This window comes from Lissotriton helveticus, chromosome 7 (genome assembly GCF_964261635.1).
Source record: "Lissotriton helveticus chromosome 7, aLisHel1.1, whole genome shotgun sequence".
In the NCBI taxonomy this organism is placed as follows: domain Eukaryota; kingdom Metazoa; phylum Chordata; class Amphibia; order Caudata; family Salamandridae; genus Lissotriton; species Lissotriton helveticus.
In genome coordinates, this window is record NC_136068.1 from 1199885391 (window position 1) to 1199911695 (window position 26305).

At 45.7% G+C, this 26305-nt stretch overlaps 1 protein-coding gene across 2 annotated transcripts in view; it reads left to right on the forward strand.

Annotated features, from left to right (window-relative positions):
• The window catches only part of CRLF3 (cytokine receptor like factor 3), a 555853-nt gene that overhangs the window by 474572 nt on the left and 54976 nt on the right, over positions 1 to 26305 (forward strand). For both annotated transcript variants that reach the window (XM_078654389.1, XM_078654388.1), the window contains one exon: positions 12241 to 12448. In XM_078654389.1, coding sequence (XP_078510515.1) covers positions 12241 to 12448 — 208 coding nt within the window. The remainder of the gene's footprint in view (positions 1 to 12240; positions 12449 to 26305) is intronic.

A 26305-nucleotide genomic window follows, 5' to 3' on the forward strand; every position in this document is an offset into this window, starting at 1 on the left:
CAGTCTAGCCACGTTTCCGTGAGGAAGACTAGATCCCATTGCTTCTCACTAAGGAGATCATAAATATCTAATTTGTGCTTACGTAGGGACCGAACATTCAGCAGGCCACAAACTAGATCATGATGCTCACTCTTTGCCGCTTTGGCCAGGTTGTAGGTGAATTGGCAATGCCTGCAGCCAGTGTTCTCCTCAACAGTCATACCATGCAGACAAGAGCTGCTAATGCTCATATTGCAGAGGGACAGCAGGTCAGCTCTGCTCCAGCGTATGTGTCCTCTCGGAGGGGCAGGGGGCAAGGCCCTGGCCCGCGCACGGCCGCGGACAGGCGCAGACTGGCTTAACTTAGGCGCAACTTCGGCGTGCCTTCGTCGCGCCCGCTGCACTCGTCCGCTGCGCGTTCCCGATTACACATCCGCCTTATATTCCCCCCCAGCGTCCAAACAACTAGAGCGCTGCCCGTAGCAACCGGAAGTAGCTGGCTCGGACCTTCCACGCCCTCTGCTCGAACGGTGCTAGTCACCGGCGTCAGAACGAGGCGGGAAGGAGGGACGAGTCCAGCGCTTCTCAGTGCCGTAACTGCAACTGCCTGCCTTCAGGTAAAAACCTCAGCAGTGCAGAATGCCCCCAAAACAAATGAGCAAATGTGGAAATTAAATAAAACAGCACACGGGGGGAGCGTACACGCTCTCTCTCACACAATGCCCCAGACTGAATCAAAAATGAGCTCACACGCTATAAAATATCAGGAAGTATTCAGTATTTTAAATGCCAGCATAAATGTCAGCAAAATCACCAATGCGCCGGTAATCGCGCCGTAAAAAGCGGCAGGGACACTGCCACTGTCCGTTCGTTCGTTCAACTGCCACTGTCCACTTACCACCTTGAAAATATGACCAGCTGATAATGTTCCACTGATTGCTGCTCGTTTTTAATCTTCCTATTGAACACAATTGTGTAACTGCTCTGGGCACTGCTGAGTAATCTTACTAAGGTAGAGTCAATGAGGTTAGTTTTTGCAGTCATCTTGAACTTGTTAACTGAACTCACCTAACTTTGTACAGCGGTCACCGGGAAACAATAATCCCATGCTCCTTTATTCCTTTTCCAGGTAGTAAAATGTTCTGTGCTTCCTGGGACCAGAAAGTGGCTAATGAAAATGACCTATTACTTACTGGTAATCTTCATTACCCCCTTGCCCCCGTCTTCCTCATCCTAGTCCCTATTTGTGAGAATATACTAGGTAAGAATTGTATCAGCACAAAGGATGCTTAGAAATGTTCAAAAACAATAATACAAGAATTACACCATTGCTGTTTTCAAAACAGTAGCTCCAAATGCCCAATGCTTGACAAAAGTAGGATGGGACAACCATGTTGCCACTCGACAAATCACATGAAGGAATGCCCCTCTTGCCTCTGCCCAAGATGCAGCTTGTACCTAAGTGGACCTCCTTTGAATATCAAAAGGGGAAACCTCTCCTGCTGACTATACCTGAGAGAAAGCTTGACAAACTCATATGCTAATAGTTTGGGTGGAAAATCCCATGTTCTATTCGAATAAACAGACAAAGTATGCCTGATATCTAATAGGGAAGGAACACCCTCAGTATCAGAAGCACTACTTCCTGACTCAAGTGAAAGGGGGTGTGAACCTTAGGAATAAAAGTAGGATCGCGTTTAAGGACCACTCTCTCTGGGAAGAAATGCATAAAAGGGAAAGAAGAGAGAAGCACCCCCAATTCCCCTGATCATCTTGCTGAATTAATGGCAAATCAAAAAAGTAGTTTTAGCAGATAACAAAGACAAAAGAGACGTGTCCAAAGGGTGCATGCTGTAAATGCTTCAAGACTATCAAAAGTTCTCAAGAAGGGACTGAAGCTGAAACCATTGGTGTTTTATATCTAAAACTTTTCAGTAGACGTGACACCAGGGGACAGACTCTTGAAAAATCACCATGAACCTTATGAACCTAAATAGCCACCCACTGAGAAGAAAGTGTAGTAAGAGAAATCCCCTGCATAAATCCATCGCTCAGAAAATCCAAAATCAAAAAACTATCACGGGATAGAGGTTCTAGATCCTTATCAGAACATAATTTATGAAAAGTAAGTACCCCAGTGTCTGAATGTCAAGAGCAATCAATTTAGAGCAACACAGTAACTCATTACTTACCCTCTCGCATTCAAGGCCATCAGCTAGAGGTGTTGGAGATGGACTACCGGTAGAACAGGGAAGTGGAGAGGAGATGAATGGATGGATGGGGAGATGAACATACTGACCCTCCATCTGAAGGGAACCATGGCTGTTGCTGTCAAAAGGTAGCAATTAGTATAACCTTGCTCTTCTCCTCCCGAATTTTCTGAAGCGCCTTCGGAAGGAGGGATTTGGATGGAAAGCATAAAGAGTTCCATGAGGTACAGGGAATGAGACAGCATCTTTAGCCGACACTTGAGGCGACCATGCCTCAGAGCAAAAGATCGGAAGCATTGCATTGTGTGGAAATGCATAAAGATCCATCTAAGGAATTCCATACATAGCACATATCCGACTGAATTCCCTGATAGAAAAGGGCATGTTCTGATTGAGACAACGTCTCCTTGATATACACGGTCAACAGACCCAGAAGATTAATCTATTCCAGACATAAATCTGAGACGCACTCATATTCAACTTCTCGCTCCTCTTACCACCCTGATGACTCAGATAGGAACTCGTGACCTGATTGTCCGTTGTTTCACCACATTCTCATCTTGCAACTGGAGAACAAACGCCTGAAGTGCCTGCCAAACTTTAGTCAATTCCCTCCAAAGCGAGGATTGGCTCGCGATACTTTCTTTCTTGATCCTTGAGTACCTTGAGTGTTCCCCATGAACTGGCATCGGTTGTGAGATAACGCGGGGAAGGAAGAGAAAGGGGAATGCTCATTGACCGATTGACACCCTCCAGCAACCAAGCTAAATCGCTTTTGATGAGATCTGTGACAGGGACCTTCTGACTGTAGTTCTGAGAGGATGGTTCCCGATGGCAAAGGACATGATTCACCAGAGGCTTCAGATGAAATCTGGCCCAGGGACCACTGCTGTGGAAGCAGCTGTGAGACCTTGCACCCTCAACCATGTCCTTGCTGATTGGGAGGATGGCTGACGAAGCTGGCTGACAGCTGTAGACTTGAGCCAGAATTGTGCTGAACTGGAATCCAATGAGCAGTCTGTCTTGAGGTGGATGCAGATGTGAATTTGTGAAGTTGATGATGAACCACAGGTCATAGAGAATCTTGAGAACCAATTTGACATCTTTTTGGGCCTGTAGGAAGAGGGAGCAAAGAAAAGCCAGTCGTCAAGAAATGGAAAGATGCGGACTTTATGCAAATGCAACAAGGCTACTACTGGGGCTAGTGCCTTTGTAAAGACCCCAGGAGGGGTCGCCAGTCCAAAAGGCAAGGCCTGGAACTGAAAGTGTTGACCTCGAACAGCAAACCAAAGAAACACTTGACTGCAAGAATAGATGGGACCATGAAAGTCTGCATCCTGTAAATCCAAGGTGACCTAAGAGAGGAAGAATTGTCTATACTGAAATCATCTTGAAATGCTCCACTACAATACATTTGTTGAGTGTTTTGAGGTCGAGGACTGGTCGGAATTTGCCATAGAGTTTGGGAACTTGAAAGAGAATCGAATAAAATCCTCTCTCTTCCTGACCCTTTGGCACCAAAATCACTGCACCCTTGTCCAGAAGAGCTTGACTTCCTTGAACTATTGCCTGTAATCGCGAGCAGTTTCTTGGTAATGGGGTAGGAAGGAACCAATCCCGAGCATGAGCATCATGAAAGGGAATATAATAGCCAGATCTGTTGACTTGAAGGACCCACTTGTCTGCAATACATCTCTCCCATTGCAGATACAACTGTGACAACCTTGCTCCAACTTCTTTATAGTCATTTGTTTACTTGTTCTTTACAAGAAGGAATGTTTGGCTGGTATTTGCGGGCAAATGTGGCCCAGCCCCAAAAGCGACGTTTCGCTTGCAAGATTTGAGGTGGTTATCTGAACAGAAATTACGTCTTTCCCAATGATAACTGAAACATCTTTATTATCTTTTTCTTCTCAGCTTCTTTGTACTAAATCTGATCTAAGTCTGGACCAAAATGTTTTTGACCAGTGAAGGGTAGTTTCACAATCAAAGACCTTTGACTGGCATTCAACTTCCAGGACTTAATCCACAATAGTCCAGAGTAGAGCCAAAACTGATAGTGATAACCAACTCTTCTCTTTTGAGTTGGGGCGGACGTCTGGGAAAGGTGGAGATCACATGCTCTTGGGGTTCTGTGTCTGGGGCTTGGACAGTCTTGAAAGCAGCTGACATCAGCATCCAGGGGTGGCATCTACAGGGGCTTAGTGCGTCATTTCCCAAGCAGAATGGCATCACTGTGGAATCACATGGTGCCACCTGATGGCACACTGAGGTACTTCTGAAAAGTTTCTGCATCCTGTCACCTGGGTAATATTCAGAAGATGAGAAATCTGCGGCTAGACAGAGTCTATACCAGAAAGAGCTTCACCGAAGGTAAGTAACATGTTCATTTAATAACAATGATTGATCCTTTCTCAAAATTCCCATGATATGAGAATGAGTCTGTTTTCACTGAGTATGAGAATGGCGACGTTGGTGTGGCTTACCAAGATTGTTAGCTCTCAATACAACGTTCTCAGTATAAAAACAAAAGACAATATGCTGTTGCATCATGTAACGTAATTCTAGGCACATTTATCAATTTCTACTCGGCTGTGTATGCCTGTCAAACTAAGATTCCGCGAGTGCACATAGACCAGTGTCTAAAGTACATCATCCTACCCTGGATGGATAATTTGTTTCCTATCCCAATTTATTAGCCTAATACAATCAGCAAGATTACGGCTGTGATTAGGGAAATATTTGAAGGTAGGTCCCTGGATAAGACCCGCGATCTACTGAATTGTATAAAAAATATTCTGACCTGCCGGTAACTTATGTCCTTGCCGTGTGCACAAAGAGTCAATTCAAGACAGCCTCCTCCCACCACCTTTGAGGATGTCAATCACTGTGGTACTACTGAAGCCCTAACCAAGACAGTTTCAGCTATTCATCATCTAGACTTATAGTGCTTCCAAAATGTAGATTTTAGTAATACCAGTGCATAAGCAATGCAATTTGTTTTTCACATAAATGTCCCATCAACATCTGTTTAGGGGTACTATGGGCAGTGTAAATGCAGATAACATTAAAAGCAAGCACTTCACAGCCCAGTTGTTAACTCTTTTGTTAACTCTTTGCAGTACCACTCAAAAAAACAAATCTTTGTCATCACAAAGCTTGGAGTGATTTGAACAATTTAAGCCAGAACCTGCTCCCAAGCCCTCTTTACACTTGCCGATTAACTGAAAGACACATTTGCACTCCATTCAGGCAAGCAGGCACCCTTGCACAAAAGCTTTTCACACCACAAAACCCTCAATTGATGAAACTACAGCTGATAAGGATCTAAATTAGCCGTTGCAGGACTGCTGTCTTGTTCTAAAACAAAATCAAACGTTTTTGATTGCAGGCACACGTGAAGCTGGGGACTGTGTGACCCCCTTCCCAGGTATCCATGGCCCCTCTGGGTGTCGCGCCCCACAGATTGAAGACTCTGATCTAGATTTTTATCCTAATAAATGTAAACAATACCATTTTTGTTCAAATCTTGTTTCCCTTTATTTCTTCCCTAGTTTTACCAGACCAGATGGCTTTTATACTGGTGCAGCCTGCACTTAAAATCCAAAGGAAATGTGTCTACTTTGTATCAGATTAATCGTGAACTGCATGTGAGTGCATTAGTGCTGGATGCTGGAAAAGCTTTTGGTTTACTGAAAATGCCTTTGCTGTGCAGAGTACTGAATGTTATGGCTATGGGGACGAATTTCCTAAATCCCATCAGACTGTTATACGCTTCTACTAGTGCTAGAATCTGTTAATCTGTTAACATAACATTCAGCTTAAATTTTTCTACAGCAGAGAGCAAAAATATGTATGGGCGTTAACGTTGAAAGCAGAACTTTAACGTGCCCTCAATGACCCCTGATTTTTTTAAAATTTATTTGAAAAGTTTTATGTAGCGCGAACTAGACCCATGCTGGTATCGGAGCGCTTTATAAGATGAGGAAACCATGACATATAACAAAATTAAGCATGGTAAAGGTACATACTGTGATGAAACTTAGCCACTTACAGTATGTGACTGAAAGGTTTTGTGCTGGTTCATGAAACAGCCCCAAAGTACCAACCGCTTTATTCTCAGTAGTACGTCAATAAGTATATGTTTTAGAACTTCATGCTGCCTATGAGTAGCGAAAGTATAGGGGCTTTGTAAACATTATTGATTTAGTAAATCAGAACTAACCATAACCAAAATAATACATACAATTGTCTCATAAATCGAAATAGATACAGCAATTCTTTTTTTTTCCCAACATTTCTTTTTTTTTTATCACAAGTGTTTATAAATTGGGTTTCGGGTTGGCAGAGGTATGCACTCTGTCCAAGCAGGAGCCACAATCCTAGTCAGGGTAAGTGTAGTACACACTAAGTTTGCTTATGCTCACCATCTGGTAGGCTAAACTACAGAGGAAATGTGTAAAGTATTTGTGTACCCACAGTAACACAGTGAAAACACCACAAAAGTACTCCACACCAGTTTAACAATATTGTCAATATCTAAGGTAGTTGAGGCTTCCACGCTCTGTGATGATGCGGTGCATAGAGGAGGTTATGAGTCAGTTGCTGTTGCGAGGCCTCGGTTCCTGAAGGCGACACACCATTGATGACGCGTTGATGTCAAGACTACGATGTGTCGGATCTGTGACTTCGATGTTGAACCGCTTGGCTGCAGGCATTTCATCGGTTTGAAGTCATGCAGGATTGCGTCAGAGTTGGAACGGTGCATCACGGACTTCGGTGAGGTGGTGTCCGGAACTCAAGCAGTGGCGGTTCTTTGCAGGTGCAGCGGCAAAGTCAGGGCTCCGTTGTAAGTGAGGTTGTTGTGTTGCTTCACGCACTCTGCGAATGGGGACCACAGCTTTGGTGCAGGCAGGGGCAGTGCGTCAATTTCGCAGGGATGCGCTAGTTCTGAAATGCCACTTTGGAGTCGATTTGTTGGTTTCTTAGTTGTAGCACCAAAAACTCACTTCCAAGGGCCCAGGACTGGATTTGTCACCACTTGGCAGAGCAGGATTCACAGCAGAGGAACCCAGGTGCTGATTGTAAGATCCAGGTGAAGTCTTTGTTGTCCCTGAGACTTCAGCAACATAAGGCAAGCTCAATGAAGCCCTTGGAGAAACTTTAGATGCAGGATGTAGAAAGTAAAGCCCTGGCCTCTTACTCCCGGTCAAGAAGCAGCTTCAAGACTCGATTACTTATTCGTCCCTCAGAGCTGGATTGGGCGGGTGGCCTCCACTTCCATTCTCCCCCGCGGTTTGTCCGATCACTCACCGGTCCTGATGGACCTCCACCTAGACAGGAGACGACAGCCTTTCAGATGGCGCCTCTCCACCTGGCACTTGCAGCAAGTAGACTATCAGTCGCATATGAGGACCGCAATAGCCCATTATTGGGATGAAAATGACAGGCCGGAAACGGATACGGTGACCCTTTGGGAAGCCTTAAAACCTGTGCTTCGGGGGTGGACATTGCCTGGTGTGCCGCAGCCCGAGTGGCCCGTAGGGAGGCTATCACTGACGCAGCAGATAGGGTCCGAGACCTGGAGGAGAAGTGTACGATTGGGAATGATGCCGCTGCTGTGGGACAGCTGCTTCTGCAGCAACAGTCGTACACCTCCATGTTGATGGACGAGGCTCGCCAACTCTGGTTAGCTACACAAAGTAGGTTCTATCAGTGGGGGGACAAATCCAGCGCCATGCTCTATAGGCTCTGCCAGACTACGTTCCAGGCGCACTCCCTACCAGGCCTCTGTGATGAGGCGGGTGAAGCGGTGACGACCCCGTCTGCTATTGCGGCTAGTTTCGCGCGCTATTACGAGCCTCAATATACTCCTCGGGAATCTGTCTCGGCGGAGGACGTAGACAGATTCCTGGCAGATCTTCCACCACGGGTGCTGTCGGATGAGGGGCGAACCAAGCTCGACCTTCCCCTATCGGCCGAGGAGCTGGGAGAACTGAACACCGGCAAGGCCCCCGGGCCCAATGGCTTTCCCTGCGAGTTCATGAAGACGTTTCATCTCCAGCTGGGAACATACTATAGGCGAGCGTTAGAAGCGGCCAAGGATAGTGGTCGCCTTCCGGCAGATTGGCGACACGCTGAAATTGTTGTGTTCTGTAAACCTGGAAGGTCTCCTAAACAGCATGAGTCTTATAGGCCGATCTCGCTCCTGAATGTGGAGGCGAAACTTCTGGCAAAGGCCTTGGCTAATCGTTTGCTCCCATACATAGCAGACCTGGTTCACCCGGACCAGGCCGGATTCATGCCCGGCAGGGCGACACGCCACAATATCAGGCGTGCCCAGGTAGTGGTGGAGGCGGCTCGAGCGGCCGGGTTTCCGGCGGCGCTTCTACTAGCGGACATCGACAGGGCGTTTGACTCCCTGAGTTGGGTCTACCTACGTGCCCTCTTGTCTCGCCTGAACCTGGGGCCCCGGTTTCTTTCCTACGTACAACTGCTGTATACGGACTTGACGGCGTCCGTGAGAGTGGCGGGAGCGGTGTCCAGCCCGTTCCCTATAGGCCGGGGCACACACCAGGGCTGCCCCCTCTCGCCCTAGCGATGGAACCGCTTGCGGCCTGGGTGCGTGTAGACGCGCAACTGAGAGGCGTGGAATGGGTGGCGGGACCGTCTGACAGAATAGCACTCTACGCCGACGACGTCCTGTTCTTTCTTACAGACTTAAATAGGTCCGGGCCGAGAGTCCTGGAAATTATGCGTGTCTTTGGTGAGGTGTCGGGCCTCTGCCTGAACCCGCGGAAGTCTACGCTGTGGACGCTGGGAGACTGCGTACGTCTGGGGCCCTGGGCGGAGGGGTTGCAGAGGGCTACTGGAGGAATTAAGTACCTGGGGTATTCCTGACGGACATCCCGGGGGTCTCATGGGCTCGTAATGTACTGCCTGTGTGGGATCGTGTACGTTCGGACATGATGACGTGGTCCAGAATGCCCTTGAATATCTACGGCCGCTCAGCCATATTTAAGATGGTGGCTCTCCCGCGCCTACTGTACCAATTGCAGAATCATCCATACCCTATTCCACTGGTATGGTTTCGCCGAGTGAGCCAGTTCCTTTGGGCAGGTGGGGTAGCGAGAGTGGCACTTCGCACCTGTTTTCTTTCCACTTACTGCGGGGGGCTGGCCACATCGGACATTCTGTCCTATTATCAGGCGTCCCACCTCTTGATACTAAACGAATGGTGGTATGGGGATCGGAGCGATCCGGCCTATGCCCTCGAGCGGTTCTTGATGGACCCAGACACGCTACACACCATCTTGTATTCAGCGGCGACACGGAAGAAGGTTCCGGAGGTCACACAGGTGGTCTTTCGGGTGTGACGCAGCGCGCTGCACCGCATGGGTTGGTGGAACACATTGACGGGGGAGACTCCCCTCTGGCACAATGGGCGGCTGCCGGTGTTGGCATCCCTGAGGGGCTTTAGTGGCTGGGACGCGTTAGGCATATCGGCCCTGGGTCATGTAATGAAAGGCACGGTTCTTAAGACGTTCCAAGCCCTGCGAGAGGAATATGATATGCCCCCAACACAGTTTTTTCGATATCTGCAGCTCCGACACGCCCTGTCTCCCTTCCTGGTCGGTCTAGACTCCCTGCCCGAATTCAGCCCGCTGGAGGCTAAGGTCTTCATGGGTGAGTTAGGCATGAAAAAAATTTCCAGCATATATCAAACGTTAATCACGCATTGCTCCTCTTCTCTAGACACTCTGCGATCTGCTTGGGAGAGGGACATAGGAGACCTGGAGGAAGAGGACTGGAGGGAAGCCCTGGAGGCCCCGAGGGGGGCAGCAATAGCGGTTCGCCTGCGCTTTATCCAGTTCAAATACTTGCACAGGGCCTATTATACTAGAGAGAGGTTGTGGAGGGCGGGCCTGATAGCCTCCCCTGATTGCTTGCGGTGTGGCAGTGCGATTGGAACCTTCGTACATACGGTGTGGGAATGTGTTACACTGGCGAGATTCTGGACTGGTGTCTGGGACTGTCTGTCTGAAGTGTTGGGGTGGGACCTTCCCCGTTCCCCGCAATTGGGCCTCTTGCATGTTATGGAACAAGTGGGGGGTAACATATATAAACGACACTTACTACTCTTAGGCCTTATAGTGGCCAAACGTGATATCGCCCGAGCCTGGAAAGACCCAAGGGCTCCCTTGCTAGGGGTATGGAAAAGGGGATTGGACTTCTGTATGGGGCTGGAGCGTCCAGTGTTTGTTGCCAGGGGCTGCCCCCAAAAGCATTTTAAAATCTGGAAGAGATGGGCGGAATATAGGGGGTTGTGGCTGGAACCGCCGACAAGTCAAGATGGTGATGATGGACACTCGCTTATGGACCTGGGGTGAACGGACTCACGCACGAACTTTGTTACTGCATTGTATTAACTATTGGACCACGCTGACACTGTGAGGGGTTAGGGGTGGGATCCGGGCGGGAGACTCTTGGGATGGGGGTTTGGGGGAAAGGGAGTTTAGGGATGGGTGTACCTATTGTATATTGCTTGCATTGCTTGATGATGATGATTACTGTTTGCACACTATCTCTCTGGTGCTCAGGGAGTGGTGTCGTTTTTGCAATGCTTCGACACCCAAAATAAAACTAATAAAACTTGTTTTAAAAAAAAAAGAAGCAGCAGGCAGCATTCCAGCACAGTAAAGCAAGCAAGCAACAAAGTGGCAGTCCCTCCTGGCAGCACAACAGCTCTTCTTCCTGGCAGAATGTGCTCAGTCTAGAAGTGTTCCGAGTATGTGGTGCCAGAGGCCCAGTACTAATACCCATTTTGACTTTTGAAGTAGGAAAACTTCAAAGAAAGGTATTTTTATTGCACAGGACTCTGCCCTTCCTGGATCCACACACACTACAGGGAAATATGAATCTCTTTGTGCGGAGACAGACACAACCCTATTTAGATGCAAGCGTCCGCTCCTCCACCACTCTAGCTCAGTAATGCTCATCAACCTGGAGATGGGCCATCAGGGTATGCGGGATACATCTCAGCTCCCTTTGTGTGTGACTGCCTAGAGTGAATACACAAAGCCTAGCTGTTATCCAATGCAGATGTGTATTCTAGTGACTCAGTGGCACAGAATAAAACTGCCAACTTTCTAAAAATTGTATAAACAACAGTGATACATGCCTGGATTATTCAGAAACACTCATTCTAACACCACCAACTCAAATCAGCCTATTACCTTGGTCTGTGTGTTTATTTCACATTAAATTCAACAAATAGTAACATGTTCACTTAGTGTGGTTTTGTAATATGTCCTACAAAACAACTATTCTCTTATTCAAAGAAGACCTTTTTTGAGAAAATTAACAGGTGTGTTAACACGCTCTAGCGTGTTCAGCAAAGGTACAGAACAGTGATGAATCAATAATGAATCAACATAAAGGAAAACTAATATGGCAATAAAGTGAAATAACCACTAATGAGGGGTTAAATACATTCACAACAGTGCACACATGAATTGAGCAAACATAGTTCAGTGCATAAGAGACCTTATAGAGGTCATTTTTAACCGACATAACAATACCAGTCTTGCAGGATTACGAAACCAGGGGTGATAATCACAGTTGATCAAAATGTTGTCACACGATCTCGCCAGAGTAGATATCAAGAATCCTCAGGACCAAATGAGGAAAATATAGCAATCTTACCTGCTCACACCTTCATCTGTTTCTAAATCTGTTTATATTCATAATAATAGGGCAAACGTAATATTAATTACATTTTACTGCATAGTACTGTATGAGTATTAAGTACTTATAAGTAAAAGTATAACTACATATTATTTGTTCTACTGGTAATATACACAGTAAACCTGCAGTACGGTCTAGATGCTTACAACTTTGGGCAAGGTGGGATAAAAGAAGGATGTTAGAATTGTTGGATGTACAACAAAGCTGGGTGTTTTGCTTGGCATGGCAATTATGCAGTTTGATTGAATCTATATACCTTGTTTGACATTACAGTCAAACTTATTCTCATCATTTTTTTATTTAGATAAAAGAAAGTGCATCTCAAACGAGAGATGTCCTCAAGCAGCACTTCCAGGACTTGAAAGGGACACTGACAAAGTTGTTGGATGACAGATTGGTGACCTTGCTACAGGAAGTGGATGTGATTGAACAACAGAACATCAAGCCCCTGGATGATTGCCAGAAGCTAATAGAACATGGAGTCAGTACGGCCGAGAACCTTGTCAGTGAAGGTAACAAGTTTTAGGATACACTGGAAGCTCTTAAGCTGCAGGGCTTTAATTGTTTGGATTCCTGACCTCTGTCAATTTCAGATATTCTTCAAGAACCACAAATGTGCTCTCTCTTTAAATTCTGACTGCATATCTTTCACTTGTTGTCTTTCATTTGGTTCATTATTTTTATTCTCAGTTTTTTGCTAGTACAATCTACATCTTCCCCTCCTCTTTCTCTCTTTCTTTTTTTTCCCCACATACTCTGCATCTGAGCGGATTCCTTCTAGCTGGATTCTACAACTATCCAAGTACTCGGTTGTGAGAAATTGGATTGTTGGTTGACCCAGGTGTTACTCCTTCTGAAGTGCCAGCCATGATCCCTGTCAACGTGAACCATAAACAGTTACAAAATTAAGCTGTGCTTAACCCACTGGTAGCTTGCCACAAAAGCAGTCCTGTTTAACTTAAAGGCAATGTATAAAGTATTTTATGCAGCACACAAACAGTAATAACGTGAAATACACAACAACAGAAAAAACAACCCACACCAATTTATACAAATAGAGTAAAATGGTATCAATTGTTTGACACCAAACCAACAAAAATTGAATCAGTAAAAACCTAAAGTGCCACTCGCATTTATCTGGTTGTGCGAGACTGGGTGAAAGTTACAAGTCCATGCCAACTGCGATGGCGCATGGGCCGGATACAGGGACCAGATTATTCTCGTTGAAAGGGTTATCTTCTAAAGCCCAGTATGAAGAGTTCCGTTTACTGTCGAGGAGCCGCGAGGAACAGGGAGACCATTGCAACTGGTCGTCGCTATAGATCCTGTCGGGTCTTGCGGACAGTCGATGCTGTAGCGCAGTGCAGCTCTCACATCGCTGGCAATCGCTGCAGCGCGAAGAGTCGGATTCACCGGAACTGCGTGTTGGCGGTCGACATGGGCAGCAAGTTCTTGGCGGCGAATGTGCCACTTTGCGGTTGCTAAGAGCCCAAAACTTCAGGATTCTTTTTTCTTCTTTGTGGAGGAGCTCAACTGATGCCACACCAAGGGTCCAGGACCTGGGATGCATCTCTTAGGGATCAGGTACTCACTCCAGCAGACGCCATCAGGGCTCAGGCAGGTCCCATTGCAGTTCCAGGTGCAGCAGATCAGCTGGGCAGTTGCAGAGAGTTCTCTGGAGCTTGATGTGTCCCCATAGTAGATAGTGTCACCAGAACAGGAGGTCAGACAGCTTACCCTTGCAGTCACTTTAGCCTATGATAAAGAGTGCAGGTCCAGCCTTCCTTCTCAGCAAGCAGGGCAGGGTGTCCTTCTTCTAATAGATCCACAGTACCAGTGTTTTGAAGAGTGGGTCTGAGGGTGCCATTTTTAGGTCTCGCCTATTCCATTCCGCAGGAATGAATATGCGAGTCTAATGCCGCTCAACCACCTCTAAACCAAGACTTAAACCCAAGGCTCTCAAAAGGCTCCCCAAAAGTGGATTTTCAACAGTTCACGTGAATCACGTGACCACAAGCACGCGCATTTCCCCACATGAAAGGTATCAGCCTCCCTCCGACAGGCTTCCCCAGCGTGTGCTCGGCCGGCCTCTGCCAGTTCTCCTCCCCTAATTATTCACTTCACTTTTCACGTCCGCAGGCCGTGACTCGCATTTCTACTCCCCCCTGCATCAGCCTCCCACAGGCTTCCCACCCCATGACTTCAAAGGCTCCCCCAGCGTGCGCTCAGCCGGCCTCTGGCATTTCTCCTCCCCTAATTATTCACTTCACTTTTCACGGCCGCCAGGCCGTGACTCACTCGCATTTCTCCTCCCACCAGCCCATCACAGCCTGCCCAGCCTGTGCCGTCTCTCCCTACCCCTTAACCCTTCACCCTGCCCCCACCACCTCTCGATATTGCTGCTTGTTTTATATTGTAATCATTTTGCGACTTCCAACTCGAATCATGGCATGGTCCCGCTCGCCCTGCAAAAGGGGAGTTGGCTGAACCAGGCTTCAGTTACAATACCTATTCGCTGACTGGACACAGTTCAAACAGCAGGTTGCCGTGTCTTGTTTCTTATCTCTTCCCTTCACTCCACTCCCTTTCTTTCCTTCCCTCCTTCTCCCTGCTGATCTCTCATGTCCCTTTTCTCTTGGTGTGCTCTTGCCTGCCTGCCCCTCATAATTTTTTCTTCTTCCCAGTCTTCCTCCTCAGCCTTCTTACAACAGCCCCCTTTGCCCGGCTCTTTCTTTCATCCGTTTTCGCCTTGCACCCCTCATCCCGAGCACCTGAGATTCCTGGCGCCCCCCGATTTTAAGTGGCCAACACTTCGAGCTGCAAAGACGGAAGCCCCCAGCTCGAACCTCGGAAAGCACTCTGGGTGAAAGTGTTGCTATCACATTATAATACGGCTCCCAGCCCTTTCTCACCTAAGAACCTTCTGTTTCTGCAGCTTCATATTGAATAAACGTGTTAAAGTCCTGATGTGTCTATAGCAGTAATTTCCGAGATTCCAGAGTGCTACTATCTTTGCTTTTAACATTGATTTGTTTACTCCTGTCTGTTTTATCCTAATTTCTTATTCAAGTCTTCTACAAAAAGGTTCTTACCTAATGGGTTCTATCGCCCTTGGGGTTTGACTGCGCTATAGGAAACTGTTAAATAAGTGAATACATTGTTTGTATGCCCCGTATTTTGAGTGACGCGCACACGCATGCACCCCCCCCCCACACACACACACACACTCCCCGAGGCTGAAGGAGAGATTCCATGCACTATCCCCTCCCTGAGGCCGTGCAAAAGGATTTACTAGCCCATCTTGTGATGAGCTGATGGGGATATTTCGCCCTTTTTGTGCGGTTTAGAAGGAGCTAATTTGGAAGCTCTATTTTGTGCAGGAGTGTGTGAAAACACAGGGAGTGTGAGTGGCTGAGTGCGAGAGGCAGACAGAAAAGCGACACCTCTTTTTTGCCTTATTTCCTATTCTGAGAGGTCAGTCGGAGCTCCCTCTGCTCGTTAAAGTTGCTCAAAGAGCTGTCGGGAATGGCGGTGAAGCCCGTAAACGGGCAGAGCTCTGGGTTTCAGCTTCGGGGCTTGCTTGTCTTGTGACCTGGTCATGGCAACCCATGAGGCCCCTATACATTCTCAATCGGCCCCCGCATTTAAAACAAGATCATGCATTTCTTCATCCCTGACACTGTCTTCCCGATGGGGTCTGCCTAGGTTTGCAAAGGCTAGAGAAGGTCAGAGCTGCAAGCAGACACCGAGTGTGACCGTGAGCAGACTGTGCGCCCTCCATGGGCTCGCCCAGCACATTCCAGTGTGTTCTGTTGTAAGTTTGTTTGCTTGCAATCTCCCACCCAGTGCTACACACAGTAAAACCTGTAAAGGTTTTTTTTTTAGGAAACGGGGGCGCAGAGGGGATTGTTGGCTACCACAATTGTTTGCTTAAGATGACCCATGTCTGTCCCACGGCATTTTGTCACCTCCTGCAAATGGCGATTCATTAAAAGGAATTAGCAAGGGACTGCCCTTTAATGTGAGAGCGGATCCTCCCTTCCCCGAGCAGTCCACTGATAGCCCCTCACTCTTCCCTTAAAAATACAGCTACACCGTGAATGACAAAATAAATGAGACCTCAGTGGCGAATCCTTGTATCAGCCAATTAAGCAATTAGCTTAATTTACAATGGTCTAAGAATGGCGCCTTGAAGAGGACCTCAAGTGGCGCTCTATAGATCTTAAGCTTTTGCGGTGCTTTTCCAAGAAAGAGCCACAATTTCTAAATGTTTTGTCAGAATCACTTTACACTTTTAAAATGAAGTGTTATGCCCATGTTCACGATTTCTTGTCAGTATTTGTGTATTCCTGTTCAGGGTTTTTGTGTGAAAAAACTGAACTAAGGCTCAGGGAGTTATAAAATTTAGTCTCTGCATTATACACAATTAAAATGTACGAAATAAAAACTATGCAGTTTTGGGCTTCCAGAGAAAACTAACTATAAAGAAAGCGTGTCAAAACAATGGCTTTACATCTCTAGCGCTTCTATGCACTATAAGCAAACATACTCGGGTCGGTCCTTGTGTTTCTCGGGCTTAGTGTGAACAGTGACCCCTCCCGTCTTTAAGTGCGGTGACAACAGACTGTGCACATACAAGCACTCACTTCTCATTGGGCATACTATGGAAACCTCCCCATGCCTACAAAACATTAAACCGTGTAGGGGACCTAAGTAGCTCATGTGAACACCCATTTGCTATGTCCCCCGCCAAATTCTTACTACTATCTCTTTCTCTCTGGTATCCTCACTACAAACTCCTACCCCTCCACTTTCTCTCCAGTACGCTCACTGGTGTCCCATGCCATGGTTTCTCCCTAGAACCCTCAACCCACACCCTACTTCCTTTGTAGTAGTCTGATTACAAACTCATAACCTTCGAGTACTCTCACTACACACTCCTATCCCTCCTTTTAATCTTACAGACTCTTACGCCTCCTAAGTACCCTCCCAAAAAACTCCAAGTCTTCTGTTTGCTCTCCAGTACCATCATTACAAAAGTCCACCCCTCCTCATTACCATTACTACAAAACTGATACCTCTCTTTGTCTACAGTACTCGCCACATATTCTACCCCTTCTCAGCACCCTCATTACAAACTCCAACCCTCCTTGATACCCTCTCTAAACAATGTACTCTTAGTACAAACTCCTGTTCTCCTTTTCCTCTGTACTATCGCCACTAGAAACACCTACTTTTGCTCATCCTCTCCAGTGCCCCCAAAACAGCTCCCTCTGTTGCTCTTCCTCTCCAGTGCCCTCACTACAGCTCCCTCTGCTGCTCTTCCTCTACAGTGCCCTCACTACAGCTCCTACTGCTGCTCTTCCTCTCCAGTGCCCTCACTACAGCTCCTACTGCTGCTTTTCCTCTCCAGTGCCTCACTACAGCTTCTACTGCTGCTCTTCCTCTCCAGTGCCCCCAAAACAGCTCCCTTTGCTGCTCTTCCTCTCCAGTGCCCTCAAAACAGCTCCCTCTGCTGCTCTTCCTCTACAGTGCCACATAGTTAGACGCCACATAATTACACTGCACACAATGCAAGACACACTCCAAATACCACTCAGTGCCACATAATTATATGCTACATATTTACACTGCGCTCAACGCAACATAAACTCCAAATACCACTCAGTGCCACATATTTACACAACACATAATTACACTGCACTCAATGCAACATACACTCCAAATACCACTCAGTGCCACATAATTAAATGCCACATAATTACACTGCACACAATGCAACATACACTCCAAGTACCACTTAGTACCACATAATTAAACTCCACATAATTACACTGCACTCAATGCAACATACACTCCAAACAATACCACTCAGTGCCACATAAATACATGCCACATAATTACACTCTACTGAATACAACATACACTCCAGACAATACCACTCCGTTCCACATAATTATATGCTACATATTTACACTGCGCTCAACGCAACAAACACTCCGAATACCACTCAGTGCCACATAATTACACGCCACACAATTACACTGCACTCAATGCAACATACACTCCAAATACCACTCAGTGCCACATAATTACACAACACATAATTACACTGCACTCAATGCAACATACACTCCAAATACCACTCAGTGCCACATAATTAAACGCCACATAATTACACTGCACTCAATGCAACATACACTCCAAATACCACTCAGTGTCACATAGATACACACCACATAATTACACTGCACTCAATGCGCCATAGACTACAAATACCACTAAGTGCCACATAATTACACGCCACATAATTTCAATGCAACATACACTCCAAACAATACCACTCAGTGCCACATAATTACACGCCACATAATTACACTCTACTGAATACAACATACACTTCAGACAATACCACTCCGTTCCACATAATTATATGCTACATATTTACACAGCGCTCAACGCAACATACACTTCAAATACCACTCAGTGCCACATAGATACCCGCCACATAATTACACTCCACTCAATGCAACATACACTCCAAATACCACTCAGTGCCACATAATTATATGCTACATAATTACAATGCAACATAAACTCCAAACAATACCACTCAGTGCCACATAATTACACGCCACATAATTACACTGCACTCAATGCAACATACACTCCAAATACCACTCAGTGCCCATAGTTACACGCCGCATAATTACACTCTATCTATCTCATCCCCACAGCATCACTCGGCACCACCACAGCATCACTCAGGGGCACCACAACATCACTATGCGCCACCACAGCATCACTGAACGCCACAGCAATACTCGTCGCAACCACAACATTACTCGGCGCCACCACAACATCAATCTGTGCAACCATTCAACAACAACTGGTTCAAATATGTTCTCTCAATGTTTCAAGCTTTATTACAAATGTCACAAAAAGGTTAATATTTCACTTCTGTTCTTGGATTTTCGTCACAATAAAATACACTGAACATAATCTTCACAAAAGTTATTTACAAAAGTTTAAGCTATTGCCATTATAAATTACAATAACTTTTATTTAACTATTAATTATTAAAAAGAAATAAGAGCAATTGTTATTTGTAATATCAATACTTGTAAGTCACGTAAATACAACACATATTGCATTACAAATGCTATAGGTGTCACATTTGCGAAAGTTATAACTATTGGCATTGTAAATGACAAAACTATTAATTTCGCAATTTTCAAAACCAACACATAAATAAAAAATGTGTCATTTACAATACCAATAGCTCAAACTTTCCTAATGCGAGACCTATTGCATTGCAAATGCTTGTTATACCGGGTGCCCCTTTGAAGTAAGAGAAGCTTCTGAAGTTTTTACACTACAGAGGTGTCTGGAATTTCCTACCTCCCTGCCCTGGTCCTAGTCTACCTGGAGGCACAATAAGCTAGTATGAAGTCCTTTGTGAATGTGTTGGGCCAGTGCCTATGAAGTGAAAGTATGGTAGGTGACCGCTCAGTCCACTCTCACCCCGCCCCCATTAAGCCAGGAAAACCCTTCCTGCCAACATGCAGACTCTCTTTCTGGGAGGAATAACTACACCTAGTTGTACGAACAAGGAACAGGCTGCGGGCACCAAATGGTCAAGACAAGAAAGTGCCAAGCTTCTAAAGGCTGCATTTTCAGAATTGTGACTTAAAATCTGACTTTACCATTAAACAGGGTTTTAAAATACAATTTCTCAGACACCAAACATGACATTCCAACCTGCTCCCACACAAAAGTTATCACTTATTAAATGTAATAAGTCAACACTATGTTATCCTATGGGAAAGTTAGACCTTACAGTCGTGGAAAACAAATGTAATAGTTTTTCCCTATCAGGACATGTAAAAGTACTAGCCTAACATCTTAAATACAAAACACCCTGCCTATGGGCTGTTTAGGGCCTACCCTAGGGGTGACTTAAATGTGTTAAAAAGGAAGATTTATGGCTGGCTAGAGGTTCATTTTGCCAGGGCGAAATGGCTGTTTAAAACTGTACACACAGACTGCAATTGCAGGCCTGAAACATGTTTAAAAAGGCTACTTAAGTGGGTGGCACAATAAGTACTACAGGTTAACTAGTAGCATTTAATTTACAGGCCGTGGGTACATGTAGTACCACTTTACTAGGGACTTACAAGTACATTAAATGTGGCAATTAGGTATAAGTACATTTCACCATGTTTAAAGGAGAGAACATAAGCATTGGTAAAGTACACAGTCTTAAAAACCAACATAAACGAGTTCAGAAAAGGGTTGAAGGCAAAAAACGTATGGGGTGACCCTGCTGAGAGGGCCACCCCATACTCCGCATCAATGGTCTCATTGTCTGGATTAATGCCCTCAGATCATAACTTGCCTTACACCGTGCCAAAAATATTAAGATGGCCTGAGAATCTGCTTTACCTCCATGGATCTCCACCCTGGATTCCTGCTGTGTGAACATCTTCACATATAATTGAGTGAGGATTCCCTCTTTCGTAGCTGTTGCACGAATTGTGTTGACTTTGTCTTTCAAGAACTCCAGATAGTCTGATTTCCTCCTGCGGGCCCCAAGTTACTTGAAGGGGAGCTCTGAAGTACATATGCAATTTTCTTTACTTTACTTTATTTTATTTTTGATTTCACAAATTTTTTATTGGTAGTTTCCAAAACAAAACAAAAATATACAAAAACATACATCAAGAGAGCATGGGCGACAAATCTAAATTCAGATGATATGGCAGTGAAGACAATAACACAGGAAATATTACATCATCTTAGATCTGGGTAGAATAAATAAATGAGGACAATTTGAAATAATACAGAAAACAGAAAAGTATGCAATATTAAGTGACGGCAACATGATAACCGACATTAGTTTCATAACTAGCATCTACACAGGCGTGTTGGGTGCTGGTACACAGATAGCAACCCTCCCCGGGCAAGGTTAACCAAAGCTGACAAGAATAAGTTTGGAGGTGGGCAGACATAAACCCATGATGATAGCGCGCAGAAAGTGTCTGTCGGGGAGTCATGGGGGTTTGTGCAATTTGAAGTATTTGTCAAGGGACGTCCACATTTGTCGGCGAGGGGGTCGCCTGGGATGTTCTGGAGTGAGATATTGTCAGGACCTCTCAGGTAAGTGATCCAGTTAAGCCAGTCTTTAAAGGAGGCCTTGCTGGTGTCATTCCAGTTATTTAGTATTATTTTCACTCCAGTCAAAAGATCTGGGTTTAATCCATCACTGTTCTTTAGCCCACTCTGCCACCTTGCTCACTTTGCCACTGGATTCAAGCAAGCCGGGCTGAAGACGGCTGGAATGCCAGAAACCGGTCCTCGGAAGCTTGTTTCCGGTCCAGGGAAGACATGGCTTGGCAGTTCGGGCTGGACTGTTCCCATGAGGCACAGGGTCAGACTGATTTGCATATAGCCATGTCTGAACTGGGGTGGCAGAGTGGGTTAAAGAACAGTGATGGATTAAACCCAGATCTTTTGACTGGGTGTGAGTGTTTGATTGATTCAGATGCTCCGTCCATCACCACCCCCTTTTTGTACCGCTTTTGGCCGCCATAAGTGTGGCAGGGTATGCTCAGACGTGAGTCCCTTGCTCACTTTGCCACTGGATTCAAGCAAGCCGGGCTGAAGACGGCTGGAATGCCAGAAACCAGTCCTCGAAAGCTTGTTTCCGGTCCAGGGAAGACATGGCTTGGCAATTCGTGCTGGACTGTTCCCATGAGGCACAGGGTCAGACTGATTTGCATATAGCCATGTCTGAACTGGGGTGGCAGAGTGGGCTAAAGAACAGTGATGGATTAAACCCAGATCTTTTGACTGGGTGTGAGTGTTTGATTGATTCAGATGCTCCGTCCATCACCACCCCCTTTTGTAACGCATGGATTTATCTAGGCGTAGTTTTTTTAGGCTAATCCTAGCCTTTTTCCCACAGGAATGTAGAGAGAAGATTGTCTAATTTGTGGTGGAAGTCATGGGATAAGGTGAGAGGGAGCATCATAATGAGATAATTGACTACGGGGGAGATCATCTTTTAAATGGTCTCGGCTCTTCCCCACCAAGTTATAAAGCAGGGGGACCAGCCATCCAATTGTGATTTAATTTTGTTTAGGGTGATCGATTCATTGTGGTGTATAGTTTCAAGAAGGGAGCTGCCGAATTCGATTCCCAGGTATTTAATAAAGCCAGTTTGCCATGTAAGGCCTGAGGTGCCTAGCATATCCCTGGTACCATGACCGTTTAGGGGCTTTATTACTGACTTATCACGATTTAATTTGTAGCCCGAGTGGAGTGAGTATCTTTCAATGGTATTCATGAGAGCTTCTATTGATGTCTCTGGCTTCTCTGTGGCAATTAGAATGTCGTCAGCATAAGCAGCTAGTTTCACCTGTGTGTCACCAAAGCTCACTCCCGCTATATCTTTAGTCTGTTTTGTACCTGATAGAAGAGGTTCGATGGCTAGGAGAAACGGGGCCGGAGAAAGAGGGCACCCTTGTCTGGTGCCCTGTTGTAGGCGGAATGAGTCTGAAAGGGTACAGTTGATGGCGATTCTGGCAGACGGCGAAGAGTAAAGGGCCATTACCATGGTGGTGTAGGAGTTCCCTAATTTAAAGGCTGTCATGCACTGATGTAAGAAGGACCAAGAGACCCTATCAAATGCTTTTTCAGCATCAAGGGTTATGGCTACCATTGGGGATGGTGTAATTTTGGCTTTCTCTAGGATATGGCAAAGGAGCCGTGTATTATCGTTGGACATACAGCGTTTTAAAAACCCCACCTGGGAATCACTGATTAATTTGGGGAGAATGGCGTTTAGTCTGCTCGCTAGGATTTTTGCGTAGATTTTGCAGTCCAGATTTATGAGTGACATGGGACGGTAGTTTTTTGTTAGGAGGGGATCTTTACCTTCCTTCGGGATAACAATTATGGTGGCTTCGCCCATGGATGCCAAAACACTACCAGAAGAGGCTATAGAATTGAAGAGCTTATGGAGCATGGGGGTTAGTGACTTATCAAATGCTTTGTAGAAATTCGCAGAGAACCCATTTGTTGCTTTTAAGTGATTTGATAGAGGTCAGGATTTCAGTGTCTTTAATGGGGGAACCTAATGCAGTATTCTCTTCTTCAGAGAGTTTGGGTAGATTCAAGGCATCTAGGTATTTAGTGCAAGCTGCCGGGTCAAATGACATCTTATTCCTGTAGAGGTCTTCGTAAAAGGACTTGAAAGTGTCAACAATTTTTCTCTGCTTGTTATATGTGGTATTAGTCGAGTCCTTAAATGAGGTTATGGTAAGCAATTTCTGCTTGTGTTTGAGGTAGGATGCGAGGAGTTTCCCAGCTCTATTCCCATCGCAAAGTTTCAGGGCTTTGAACTTATTGACCCAGACACCTGCTCGTCTGCTTACAATGGTATTATATTCGTATTTCTTTCTGATCAATTGCTCTAAAGCAAGTTTGTCGGCTAAGTCAGTAGAATGGATGATTTCTAGGGATTTTATGTCTTTTTCGAGTCTATCGAGATCCAGATTTAATTTTTTATTGGTTCTTGCTCTGATGCCAATGATTATCCCTCTAATAGTGGCTTTTAGCGGAGGTGAGCATTTCAGGAGAGTCATTCAGTGAGATGTATTCATTTATGGCATTTTCTATTAACTGTTTGTTTGCGGAATCAGATAGGATTTCGTCATTAAAACGCCAGCGTTTTGGGGGTAAGATAGAGTGGGAGCCCGCAAGCTTGACGCTAATGCAAGCATGGTCGGAAATCAACTTCGGAGTAATGTCTGTTTCCTCAATGAAGTGAGTGAAAGGGCTAGAAATTAGGATATAGTCAATTCTGGAGTATGAATTGTGTGGGCTAGAGTAAAAGGGGTAGTCCTTCCCGTCAGGGTGTTGAAGCCGCCAGGAGTCTTTTAATAGGAATTTATTACATAGGCGTGTGAGTGATTTGTGGGAGCGAGAAGGCTGGAACAAGCATTTTGAAAGTCGGTCTAATAAAGGGTCCATGGTAAGGTGGAAATCTCCACCTACAACTAGGAGCTCATCCTGTGGGATGTTCTCTATCGTTTGGGAGACTGATTCCCAAAAGTCAGGTGTGTCAGAATTTGGATCGTATATATTCACCACATGGATTGGATCATCTCTCAACAGGTGGGTAATCAATAGTCTACCGTCCTCGTCGTGTGTATGTGAGGTGACCGATAAATTAGATTTTTTTGAGATTAGGGTGATCACACCTCCCTTCTTGTGATTCGCCGAGGAACAGAGAGTGTGCGAGATCTAGTTAAGGTTAATAAAGCGTGTGTCCTCCTCTGAGAGCTTAGTCTCTTGAAGCAGGATGACATCCCTTTTTGATTTAGAAAGGTAATCGAAGACCTTCTGTCTTTTCACAGGGTGATTAAGACCCTTGACATTCAATGAGACTACAGTGAGGTTCTCTGCTAGGGAATTAGTCATAGCTATCTAATTAATTATTGCCGCTACGGGAGTCAGCCAATGCAAACCAGTTGACGTCTGGTGTGGAAATGCTATCTGGAAGTTTCGTGGTACAACACTAGTGTGTGGACATTTGGAAGTGTATGATCTGTGCAGTAACAAAGATTCGTCAGCCTTCACAACAAAAAAGAAGCAAAAAAGAAAGCAAATGGAAAAGACCGATGAGGTGAACAACCTCAATTTTGACCCCTCCCTACCCACCTCCCCCTCTTCCCCTTCCCCACCTTCCCCCTCCTCATCCCTCCCCTCCCATCCTCCCCAGTGTAAGAAATTTAGAGTGTGCGATGGCAGTACCGTCAGCTAGAAGAACAGAGGGTATAAATGAGACAATAGAACTTCAGGCTAGACAGGTTATATGAGGAGCCCACAATAGACCCTTAACAGGTAATTATTAGCCTAGACAGTAACTAGTCAACTAGTGAGTTATAAAACGGCATAGTGACTATAACAGAACAATGCAGGGAAACATGAACTGCTAGTGCAGCTAGCATAGTTCTCAAAATACTCTGCAGAATGGGTAGCATAACCAGAGTTATTCAAAAATACTAACGAAAGCCCTACTGGATAAGAGAGTGCACAGTAAATGCTGTAACTAGTTGATAACCGTAGCAAATTAATCGTCAGGAAGAGAGAACAGATAAAATGTTATATACAGTGTAGTTAGCAAGACCTACGGCTGTATAACGATGGGCAAGTAGCAGGAGTTTCAGGTATTTGGAGTGTCCTGGGAATCCGTTTTCCTCTTGGTGGCTGAGCCACTTGACAGGTCCATGTTCTGTGTCGGGCAGTCTTCCAAGTGACGCGCTAGATCGCGGGTGTCCGAGAAGAAGAGTTGTTTGCCATTTTCAGTAATTTTGAACTTGGATGGGCCAGCAAAGGAAAACAGGATATTTTTCGCTTTCAGTTTGTCTCTGTCGAAGAAATCCTTTTTGTATTTACACAGTTTCTTTGGAGAAATCCTAGGTAAATATTATTCTTTGGCCTTCCCAGGAGATCTGGTGTTTCTTCCTTGCAAACTGCAATATGGATTTGACGTGTTGGTACCCAAGCGGCTTGCATATCAGAGGACGGGGCCCTTCCTACCCTGGGCAATGAAGGTAGGGATTCTATGCGCTCTGTCCAGTTCGAAGCCATGTTGGAATTTTATCCCTGTGATCATGGGAATCCATGCTTTTAGGAATGCCACACATGAACCAGCGTCCGTCTCAGAATTCTCTGGTACGCCAAAGATACGGATGTTCCCTCTCCTGTTGCGGTCCTCCAACTCGGCATTTTGTTTTATAAGGTCGTCTGTAGTACTCTGAAGGCGCTGGATTATTTTTTAAGATTGTGAGGTCTTGTCTTCCACCTCACTCAGGCGTTGCTCTGCCTCGTTGAGGCTTTTATTCATGGTGCTCATGTCCGCCCTGATCGCCGTAAGTTCCAGCTGCATGGAATCTGTGTTGCATTTGGTGGACTTGGCAAGATCGTGAACTTCAGCCAGTTTTTTGAGGATCATATCCATGGTGGCTGATATATCAGCTCTCGCTTTGATGGGGGATTCTGAAAGTGTAGGTTCCGGGCACACTTTTTTGGTGTTGTTTCTGCCTTCCCTTTCCGCCATTGTTAGTCAGTTTAAACAGATTTGTGAGAGATACGATGTGGTGGACACTGCAGCTGACGAGGCTCTCTCTCTGAACACGTTAACGCTTCAGTGACGTGGCCACACGACTTCCAGAGTTTAGGTTGAGGATAATCCCACACGCAAGAAGTACCAGCTGCGATGAAGATCACTGCGGGCTCTTTACTCCAGTGGGTAGCTGTCAAATGTTGAAGTGAGAACAACCCATATCAGCCAGCGCTGT